This window comes from Myotis nattereri (genome assembly GCF_964212035.1).
Source record: "Myotis nattereri genome assembly, chromosome: 3".
Taxonomy (NCBI): domain Eukaryota; kingdom Metazoa; phylum Chordata; class Mammalia; order Chiroptera; family Vespertilionidae; genus Myotis; species Myotis nattereri.
The window spans coordinates 123,608,258-123,619,556 of record NC_138077.1 but is presented as its reverse complement, the minus strand read 5'-3'; the positions used below and the strand labels follow the sequence as shown (position 1 = coordinate 123,619,556).

General features: G+C 44.8%; 1 protein-coding gene across 1 annotated transcript; it reads left to right on the top strand.

Moving 5' to 3' along the window:
- Nucleotides 1–9,816: 9,816 nt before the first annotated feature.
- On the top strand, nt 9,817–10,779 carry LOC308517385 (heterogeneous nuclear ribonucleoprotein A1-like; the record flags this gene model as incomplete). The annotated part of the gene is made up of 1 exon (XM_081088535.1): nt 9,817–10,779. The coding sequence occupies one exon, from the start codon at nt 9,817–9,819 to the stop codon at nt 10,777–10,779; it is 963 nt and encodes a 320-aa protein (XP_080944661.1).
- Nucleotides 10,780–11,299: the final 520 nt, after the last annotated feature.

The following is an 11,299-nucleotide window of genomic DNA, read 5'->3' as shown; positions in this document are numbered from 1 at the left end:
CAGATCAAATCTGCACCGGAAGTGTCCTTTGCCTATGTATTTGCCTCACCAGCCCTCCTCCCTGCCCAAGGTTGTACGGTGCTAGGCCCAGGGGATAATTTGCCACTTGCATTTAGAATCCTTCCCTGGGCGCCATGGCCCAAACCCTGACAGCCACTGGCCAATGCTATGGACTGAACTGTGTTCATCCCAAAGTTCATATGCTGAACCCCAACTGCCAACATGATGGTGTTTGGAGATGGGACTTTTGGGAGAGGATTAGGGTTAGATGAGGTCATGAGAGTGGAGCCTTCATGATGAGATTAATGCTTTTGTAAGAAGAGACACCAGAATATTCTCTCTCTCTCCTCCCTCTGTCCCTCCCGCGCCACATGCTCAAAGAAAGGATCATGTGGGGACACAGAGATACTGGCCACCTACAAGCTAGGAAGAGGCTCTCAGCAGGAATCAAATTGGCCAGCACCTTGATATTGGACTTCCCAGCATCCAGAACTGTGAGAAATAAATGTCTGTTGTGTAAACCACCCAGGCTACGGTGGTTTGTTGTGACAGCCCAAGCAGACTAAAGCAGCCAGGCTCCTTAGAGTCTGCCCCCTGCTCAGCTAACTTCCCAGCCCATCCTCCTGCAAACTCCCCCTGAGCCAGGCGGCAATGCTTGCGGTCCCCACCTCTCTTTCCTTCATACCTTTCCTGTCACGGACTGGCCTGACTCCTGATCATTGCTCAGATTTCTCCTTCCACCTCAGGTCCTCTGGGAAGCCTGCCTGGCTTCACAAACTGGGTGTGTCACCTCTCCAGGATGTCCCCAGGCACACTGCCACCCTGCTTTGCCCATCAGAGGGCGGGGTCTGCGTCTTGCTCACTGTCATTCCAGCAATTCCTGGAATGTGGGAGGGACTCAGTAGTACTTGATTAACGAGTGGGTACATAAATGTGCAAATCTAAACAAAGCAACTTCTTGTGGTGGGAGTTTGGGGACCTGAAGGATGGACTATGCTATGTGGCCGTGTTCTTCCCCTTCCCTGCTTGGTGCTCCTCAAACCCCTTGAGCAGACTCTTGGGCTGCCACAAGGTCTGCAAATTGGGTCTGTCACATGCCGAGCACTAGAAGGAACTAGGAATTTGGAGCCTGGACAAAGAGCTTTGGGTATTTGTGTGTGTGTGTGTGTGTGTGTGTGTGTGTGTGTGTGTGTTGCTGTCGCAGGGGTGACCATGAGCATAACTATTTCCAAAATTCTGAACTCTGCTTTGTGGTAATTGGAGCAGACATTCTATTTCACAGAAGCCAGACTTTTAAAGGAAAAGGGAGGTAGTTTCCACCATCCTAGTAGGAACAACTTTCTGCAACTGGACTGAGGACTCTGAGGACTGGAGGCCCATATTAACTGAGCCCCTGCTGGGTGTCTGCTTTCTAAGGAAGGTGTAGTTGGTCACAATGGGCGCGTGAGGAAACTGCCTCAGGCCTTGTGTCCCTGGAACCTGGAGGGAGCACCTTCTGGTGGTTCCACGGTTGCCCACTAGACCGCCAGGGGTGAAGTCCCGGACTCCTGGCATGAGGACATTCAATGGCCTCAAGCAATGTCACCAAGAATTGGTGTCTCCCTGCCTGTTTCTCAGGCCTACTGTGCTCTGTGTCAGCTTCATGTCAGGCAGGCCATCTCCACGTGGGACCCCAGTATACATCTGCTTCCCCTGGCCAGGTCATTGCTGTCCCTGAACCAAACACAGTGGCCAGGAAGATGACAAAGCAAATTGCTAAGCCCAAGGGATGGTGTAGCTATTCTTGGGCCACATGGGTGAAACAGTGTTCATCCCAAAGGAAATTGGGGGAATACACGGCTGGCAGAAAAAACAGCATTTCCATGCCAGAGAGTTACCCATGGTTGGCAAAGTGGTGGAACTACCAACCTAAGCAGGGCTTTGTACAAAAGTGGAGGCAGTGAAGTGTAGTGGTTTGAATCCCAGCTCTGTCATTACTAGCTGTATCACTTTGAAGGAATTACTGAAGCCTCTCTGTTTTTGATCCATAAAGTGGAAACAACAGACATTGTCTCATAGGATCCTCAAAAGGATCAAATTAGTTAAAATAACTGAAGAGCCTTAGCCAGTTTGGCTCAGTGGATAGAGTGTCAGCCTGAGGACTGAAGGGTCCCAGGTTCGATTCAAGCGCACATGCCCAGGTTGTGGGCTGGATTCCCAGTAGAGGGTGTGCAGGAGGCAGTTGATCAATGGTTCTCTCTTATCATTGGTGTTTCTATCTCTCTCTTTCCCTCTCCCTTCCACTCTGAAATCAATAAAAATATATTTTAAAAAAACCCCAAAACTGAAGAGCTCAGAACAGGTTGCTGGCATATCATATGAGCTCTTACTCTGGATAGTCTGTTACAAGGTTTTGCAAGCTGAAGATGCAGAATTGGCTAATAATACACACACCAATCAGAGTGGATGCTGAAATGCAGTGCTTCAGTCAGAACACAGACTTCACTGCAGAGGTGCCACTATGACAAGGAGAACCCTGTGCTGTTAGCTCAGGGTCCGAAATGGGGGAGGCAGATGGGCTGTCTTGTGTTCTGTGAGCTGTTTGTATGGCCTGAGGAGGGAATACCTTTCCCTGAATTCATTTGGATGGGAGTTTCTAAAATGATGGCCCATGCATCCTGTCTACTTCTGTCTTGAATTCCACCCAGAAAAATGTGGGGCCAACTGAAGTCTGGGCATGTGTGCTCATTTTATGATTAGGGTATCCCACGGGAAATTTAATTTTAATCCAAGTCAATTAAACGAACAGTTTCTGTGGTCCAAGCACTGTGGGCAGACAGGAATAATAAAGCGTGGACCCCTGGGCTTAAGGCGTTTACAAAGGAACACCCAGAGATATGGGAAAAAATCAGCACATTACAAAATATATGACAAATACAAAGAGCCATGGAAAGTTAGGGAGTTTGGGGGAGAACTTAATCTGGGTGAAGGCCTCATGGGAAAGGAGGCTGTGAATTCAGATGACTCAGCAAAGGAGGGGTTCCTCCCTCTGAGAAGGAGCCCTCTTTAATGGGGTACTGTAGAGGCAGAGTAGAACAGCTTGAACATGCTAGAGAAAGGGAGGGAAGCTGGTCTCAGGCACTCCTCTCGTTAAATATAAAAAAGAAATAGATGCAGGAGTGGGATTGTGATCAGCATGTCAATTGTTAAATTAAAGATGGGTGAGAGGACATGACTTGGACCTACATGCAAAGATGTGGGGTTCTGTTACACATCTTAGTTTAGGTCTTGAATTGATACGTTAGAAGTGCAGACTATAGACCAGATATCCTACCAGCCAGAGATTTTTTAAATCTTAGCACACCTATGAATCATTTGGGGATCTTATCGGAACAGACATTCAGATTCAGTAGGTCTGGGATGGGACCTGGGCTTCAGCTCCTTTATTGAGTTGCCAAGTGCTGGTACTGGTGGTCCAAGGATCACACTCAGTATAGTAAGGATCCACTTCACACCCCCGGAAGTAAATCAGAGAATTCCCCTGAGCCTGTCTTGGACTCTAACCTGATCTCTGACCTTCCATGGAATTTCAGGGAGGAGTTAGTTAGAAGTAAAGAGAAGGCAACCTTAGTACATCTGTTTTCAACCTTCACTGCACATTAAATGCTTGGGGAGCTTCAAAACATGCTGATGGCTATGTCCCACCTGCTGAGATGTTGACTCTGGGTGTGACCTGAAATTTTGGAGGTTTAAAAGCTTCCTAGATAATCCTGAGGGGCACTCAAGGCTGGGGTCCACTTCCCGAAGGGCCAGTACTTCATGGAAAGTTCTTGTTCAGGGGTTGAGGCAAGAACTCTGAGAAAAGAAGTGTCCCTCCTTTGCTCTGAGCTGTGACTTGGATAAGGCGAGTTAGGCATTGGCCTTGAGCATCAAGGGGTGGCGGGCACTAAAAACTCAGATAACTGGGAAATTCTGAGTTCAAGTTTAACAGCTTCTTTACTGAGAGTCTTTAATATGCTTGTTTCCACTGTGACTCTCCAAGAGGGGTGTAGAGTATTGTGTTTCCTAAAGGTTTTTAATTATTCAATGTTTCTCCCTCTACAGAGTTTCTGTTGATGTTTCTCGAAACCAGTGCTTTGTGGGACCTAGTCTGAAAACTCTGCCTGTGAAACAGGTGCCAGTATTTCAGTCCATCCCCTTCTCGTGGCAGTGATGCATGTGAGCACAACTGCAGCCAAGTCCCTTTATTATTATTATTATTATTATTATTATTATTAGAGGCCCAGTGCACGAAATTTGTGTGTGGGTCCCTCAGCCCATCTTGCACCCTCTCCAATCTGGGACCCCACAAGGATCAGGCCTAAACCGGTAGTGGGACATCCCTCTCACAATCCAGACTGCTGGCTCCCAACCACTCGCTTGCCTGCCTGATTGCCCCTAACCACTTCTGCCTGCCAGCCAGATCACCCCCTAATCAATCCCCTGCCGGCCTGATCAATGCCAAACTGCTCCCCTGCCAGCCTGATCAATGCCTAACTGCTCCCCTGCCAGCCCGATGCCCTTAACTGCCCTCCCCTGCAGGCCTGGTTCCCCCTAACTGCCCTCCCTTGCAGGCCTGGTCCCCCCCAACCGCCCGCCCCTGCAGGACATCTTGTGTCCACATGGGGGCAGCCATCTTTGACCACATGGGTAGTGGCCATCTTGTGTGTTGAAATGATGGTCAATTTGCATATTACCTCTTTATTATATAGGATTAGAGGCCTGGTGCACGAAATTAGTGCATGGGTAGGGTCCCTAGGCCTGGCTGGCAATCAGGGCGATCAGGGCTTTCCAACTGCTGGCCGGGGCCTCTCTTCTCTGGCTGCCGGCTGCTGGCCAGGGCCTCCTTTCCTTTGTTCTGTACTACCCCCTGATGGTCAGCGCACATCATAGCGAGCAATCAGTCTCCTGGTCGAACTCCCATGGGGACAAATTGCATATTAGGCTTTTATATATATAGATTTTATTAATCCTCACTTGAGGATATTTCCCACTGATTTTTAGGGAGAGTAGAAGGAAGAGGAAAAGACAGAGAGAAACATTGATGTGAGATAAACACATCATTTGGCTGTCTCCTGAATGAGCCCAAGGCCAGGGAGGAGCCTGCAACCAAGGTACGTGCCCTTGACCAGAATTGAACCTGGGACTCTTTGTCCCAGGCCAATGCTCTATCCACTGAGCCAAATCAGCTAAAGTCCAAATCCCTTTAACAAATGACAACAAAACATCTGATGCCAGGGAGAAATAGTGTGGTGCTACCACCCACCAAACTGGCCATGCAGGAATCTAGGGTTTTCCCTGAACTATGTCCTTCATCTCTTCCTTCCCACCACTTGCCTTAACCCAGAAAGTATGCTCCCCCTCCCCCTACTGGAAGCCTAGTCCCAGGTGCCCTATCGCCAGTATCTCATTCTCATCTATCTTCTATATTCTGCCCTCAGTAATCCTTATAAGAAAGAAACCTGGTAATTTCACTCTCCTACTTGAAACTCCTCCCACTCTTCCTTTTATGATTGCATTGAAATTCTTCATTTTTCTTCCCAGGCCTCGAATAACAGAGCCCAGCCTTTTGCCTGTACTCCACACTGTGCAGAACCACCCTGAACTTTTCTCTGTTCCTGAACAGAAGGTATCCTTTCATAACCTTTGGTCATAACTTCCTAGAAAGTCCTGCTCTCCGTCGTGGGTGTCAGCCCTCGAGATCTGCTCAAATGTCCCACAGAAAGCCTCTAGCACCTTCCACACCCACAGACACAGTTACCGATACTCTCTACTCTCTGGGTCCTCACATAATTGCCTTTGTTAGACATAACAAAAATCAGATTGCTCTTCAATTAGACAACCCAACCAGCTACATTTTAATCCAATCAACTATAGTCCAGCCACATCTACTCTAATTGCCCTTGCAATCTAATCAGAACCCAAATGTCAATATAGTCCCCAGACCTGGGCAACCCCCTTCCTAACATTCATCCCTTCAACTCAATCACAGCCTTTATTTATTTATTTATTTATTTTTAAAATATATTTTATTGAGTTTTTACAGAGAGGAGAGAGATAGAGAGTTAGAAACATCGATGAGAGAGAAACATCGACCAGCCGCCTCCTGCAAACTTCCCACTGGGGATGTGCCCGCAACCAAGGTACATGCCCTTGACCGGAATCGAACCTGGGACCTTTCAGTCCGCAAGCCAATGCTCTATCCACTGAGCCAAACCGGTTTCGGCTATTTTTTTAAACCTTTATTGTTGAGGGTATTACAGATGTCCCTCTTCTCTCCCCTCACAGTACGCCCTCCCACCTGGTTCCCGCCCCACCCCAGGCCTTCACCACTGTGTTGTCTGTGTCCATAGGTAATGCATATACTAGTATGTGTGTAAGATCTTTGGCTAATCTTTTCCCACCCTCGTCTCCCACCTTCCATCTGATAGTCTTCAGTCTGTTCCATGGTTCCATGCCTCTGATTCTATTTTATTCACCAGTTTATTGTGTTCATTAGATTTCTTATTCATTTATTTTGATTTATAGGACCAATTGTTGATAGATATGTATTTATTGTCATTTTAATGTTGACTCTTCTTCTTCTTCTTCTTCTTCTTCTTCTTCTTCTTCTTCTTCTTCTTCTTCTTCTTCCTCTTCCTCTTCCTCTTCCTCTTCTACTTAGAGAATACCATTCAACATTTCATGTAATATTGGTTTGGTGGTGATGAGCTCCCTTAGCTTTTTCTTGTCTGTGAAGCTCTTTATTTACCTTTAATTCTAAATGATAGATAAATGGCAAATCTTAATGTGGAGAAAATGTAGCCTCCTGTAAGCTTAGTTATAAGGTAAAACAAATATGCTAACAGTGTCAATTTTTTAAAAATGACACAAAATTAAAAAGCTATTGCGTTAAGTAGTCTAATGAAAAACAATTCAGTTTTCTTTGCAAACAACAAAAAAGCAAAAAAGAACACCTTTTGTCATGATTTGTTTTCAGCTTGCCTTCCACCAGTCTGAATTCTGCTTTAAAATGGTGATCCTACCAGTGGTGGATACACACTCCTCTCGGCTCAGCCTTGACAGGAACAGCATATACAGAGGGCCGGCCCTTCCCAACCAGCCCAGATTGAGTCTAGGATGTGCCTCCCAGGGCATCATCTCCAAGGATCCCCCAGGCAGCCATCACTGTGTTCTGAACTAGCTGTCCCAGCAAAGCCACAGGACCACTCACTCAACCAGATGCCAAAACCAAAAAATAAACAAAACCCACCTACCCAACCAGTGCATGACTTGTACAGAATTCTGTAACTAGTCCAGAAGTCCTTCATAGGACATTTTAAAGCAAGTAGAAAGATGATTTTATTGCATGTTTCTAATGGTGGTGGGAGGTGGGGTCAAATGTCCTCCAACACTTGCTTGGAGAAGCCCAGTATTTGGCATGCTTCAGGATGGGGGAAGAACCCACATGTGTTTAGAGAGAGGGAAACGCAAAGTATGCTGGATGGAAAAAGCTCCCCAAGACTTCGATGTGTTCACTAGAAAAAACCTCACAGAAGATGTCACAGATTTCAAAATAGATTCTGACCATGACTGTGTCTGAGTTTTGTGGGATCTAAATTCTTTCTTTAGTTTTTATCCAATTAATACTACTACAGGGTTTAAAAAGAAGTAATGCTAAAAGGATAATTTTTAACAAAACAAACAAAACAAAAGCAAACAGTTGCCAATTTTATCACTGTTTTTTTTTCTAGAGGCAACCACTTTCAATCTTTTCATATGTTTCTTCTTATATTTACCTTATTATTTTTTTTTAATCCTCAACCAAGGATATTTTTTTACAATGATTTTCAGAAAACAGAAGGGAGGGGGAAGAAAGGGGGAAGGGAGGGAGAGAGAGGGAGAGAAACATCGATGTGAGAGAGACACACTGATTGTTTTCCTCTGGCATGCACCCTGACTGGGGCTGGGGATTGAACCCACAACCCTTCCGTCCGTGGGCTGATGCTCTAACTACTAAGAAAAACTGGCCAGGGCATATCTACCTTATTTTTCAACAACTTTTATACTGCTATTTTGTGATTAATCAATTTTGCTTTATCTATTGGCTTCTTATGATGGATAAAGATTTAATTTTTTCCTCTAGTTGACTAAAATGTGTGGCCACCTCATGTGAATAAGAGGGTATTATGGGGGCATTAATATTTAAGTCAGATATGAAAAATGCAAGAAATTAAACTATACATCAATCTTAATTACAAATATAGTGGCAAAAATACCAAATAAAATATTAGCAAATTGAATCTAGCAGTTTACAAATATATATATTTGTAAACTGCTAGATTCAATTTGCTAATATTTTATTTGGTATTTTTATACCAAATATATATATATACCTAATATATATATATACCTAATATATATACCTAATATATATAATATATATATTAGGTGAAGTAGGCTTTGTTCAGATAGTTCAATGCTAGAATCTCTGCCTGTGTAATGTGCCACATTAACAACATCTCAATGTCCACACGTGCAACTCAAAAAAATTAACAAACTAGACCTAGAAGGAAACTTCCTTAAATTGTTAAATGTATTTTTAGAAACCTATGGCAAATGTCATATATAATAATATACTTTTATGTGCTTTACAGTTTTCTCAAAAATCAAATTATGGGGAATTTTAGCCTTCACCTGGTGACTCCCAGCTGGGTGGAGGTAAACAGTATCCTGTGGGCACTTGGTAGATGAAGGGCAGATAGGAGGGGAAGCTTTGACCTGCTTTCTCCCTCAAAAGATGTCCACAGAGAAAAAGTGCCACAGTACACTTAAAGCACAAGGGGGAAAGTGTTATCTAGAAACATATAGAGAGCATTTCAGTACCATATTGCATTTTTACAAGAAAATCTATATCTATATCATCTCTCTCTCTCTTGCAAAAAATATATCTATATCTATCTATATGTCTATCTCTATATTTGTGTTTGCAAGCACAGTGAATGTGGCTTTTTATACTGCACCTTAGAAGATTGGTTCATGTGAGAGCAAGGCCTGCTTCAGTCACTGTTCATGTAGGCATTTAAATAAACTCTGGTGTCCTGTCAATGCCTCCTCTTGTTTTTGATATTGTTGTTGATGAAGATTATTAGTATCTAAACATCGCACTCATTTTCATTTGCTGAGAATGGATGGCTCAGATTGTGGCATAAGGACAATAGTGGGACTAATTACCTCAAAATCTTTATTTTTCTCCCAACTGGGAATAGCCAAAGCAGTATCTGCTGCTGCTGCACATTTGTCTGGGGCTCAGTGGCAGCACAACTGACACTGTTTGCCGGAAGCCGGTCCATCCTTGCTGCTTGACACAGTCGCTGCAGGGAAGAAACATCTGCACAGCACATGTTTCAAGAGACCTGGCGTATATGGCATACTGTTCTTAATATGTTTGCTCACCTTCTTGGCGCTATGTATTTTAACCACGGTCACCTCTCCGAGAAAGGTTGTTTCCCCAGGTAGGGATTTTTCCCTGAAGTTAGGGAGGGAATAAAACCCTTTAACTAAATGCCAGGCGGGTAGTTAATCACTTTAACTACGAACAATTACCCTTAAGCTACATAATCTTTACTCCCTGGAATGGATATAAGAAACGCCCTAACCTTTGGAATAGAAATTGATAGGATTAAAATCAACTGGTATAAATACAGATGTAACAAGACAATAAACAGAACCTGGAGAGATTCATTCCTGAGATCACTCCTTTCTGCCGGTGAACACCGCGGAGTCAGCATCCTTGGAGTTTCCCCTGTTGCAGTCATCATGTCGAAGTCTGAGTCTCCCAAGGAGCCGGAGCAGCTGCGGAAGCTCTTTATCGGAGGTTTGAGCTTTGAAACAACCGATGAGAGTCTGAGGAGCCATTTTGAGCAATGGGGAACGCTCACGGATTATGTGGTGCTGAGAGACCCAAACACCAAGCGCTCTAGAGGCTTTGGGTTCATCACCTATGCGACTGTGGAGGAGGTGGACGCAGCCATGAAAGCAAGGCCACACAAGGTGAACAGAAGAGTGGTGGAACCAAAGAGGGCTGTCTCCAGAGAAGATTCTCAAAGACCTGGTGCCCACCTAACTGTGAAGAAGATTTTTGTCGGCGGTCTTAAAGAAAACACTGAAGAACATCACCTAAGAGATTATTTTGAGCAGTATGGGAAAATAGAAGTGATTGAAATCATGACTGACCGAGGCAGTGGCAAAAAAAGAGGCTTTGCTTTTGTAACTTTTGACAACCATGACTCTGTAGACAAGATTGTCATTCAGAAATACCATACTGTGAATGGCCACAGCTATGAAGTAAGGAAAGCTCTACCTAAGCAAGAGATGGCTAGTGCTTCGTCCAGCCAAAGAGGTCGAGGTGGTTCTGGAAACTTCGGAGGCGGTCGTGGAGGTGGTTTTGGTGGAAATGACAACTTTGGTCGTGGAGGAAACTTCAGTGGTCGAGGTGGCTTTGGTGGCAGCCGTGGTGGCGGTGGGTACGGTGGCAGTGCGGATGGCTATAATGGATTTGGTAATGATGGAAACAGTTTTGGAGGTGGTGGAAGCTACAATGATTTTGGCAATTACAACAACCAATCTTCAAATTTTGGGCCTATGAAAGGAGGAAACTTTGGAGGCAGAAGCTCTGGCTCTTATGGTGGTGGAGGTCAATACTTTGCCAAACCAGGAAACCAAGGTGGCTATGGCGGGTCCAGCAGCAGCAGTAGCTATGGCAGTGGCAGAAGGTTTTAATTACTGCCAGGAAGCAAAGCTTAGGAGGAGAGGAGAGCCAGAGAATGACAGGGAAGCTACAGGTTACAACAGATTTGTGAACTCAGCCAAGCACAGTGGTGGCAGGGCCTAGCTGCTACAAAGAGAAAATTGTATTTAAAAATAAAGTTAAAAATGCATCCAAATGCTGGTAAACAGGAGGTAATTCTGTACTATTAAAAATATTGAGCAAAAATATTCAAAATAAAGTTATCAGAATCATCCTAAAAAAAAAAAAAGAACCTGGCTGGAGAACCTAGGGAGAGAACATGGCAAGAGAACCCAGACAGAACTTGGCTGGAGGTCCTAGCTAGAGGAACGTAGTTATGATGATCACTTGAACGCTGCCTCCGTGTCATTCCCTCTTCGCCGACTCCATCCACACCTATGGGGAACCCCTGGACCTGTTGGGGCTGGACCCCAACATCTGGCGCCCAACCTAGACAGAACTTGGCTGGAGATCCTGGCTAGAGAACCTGGCTGGAACCTGGCTATGATGATC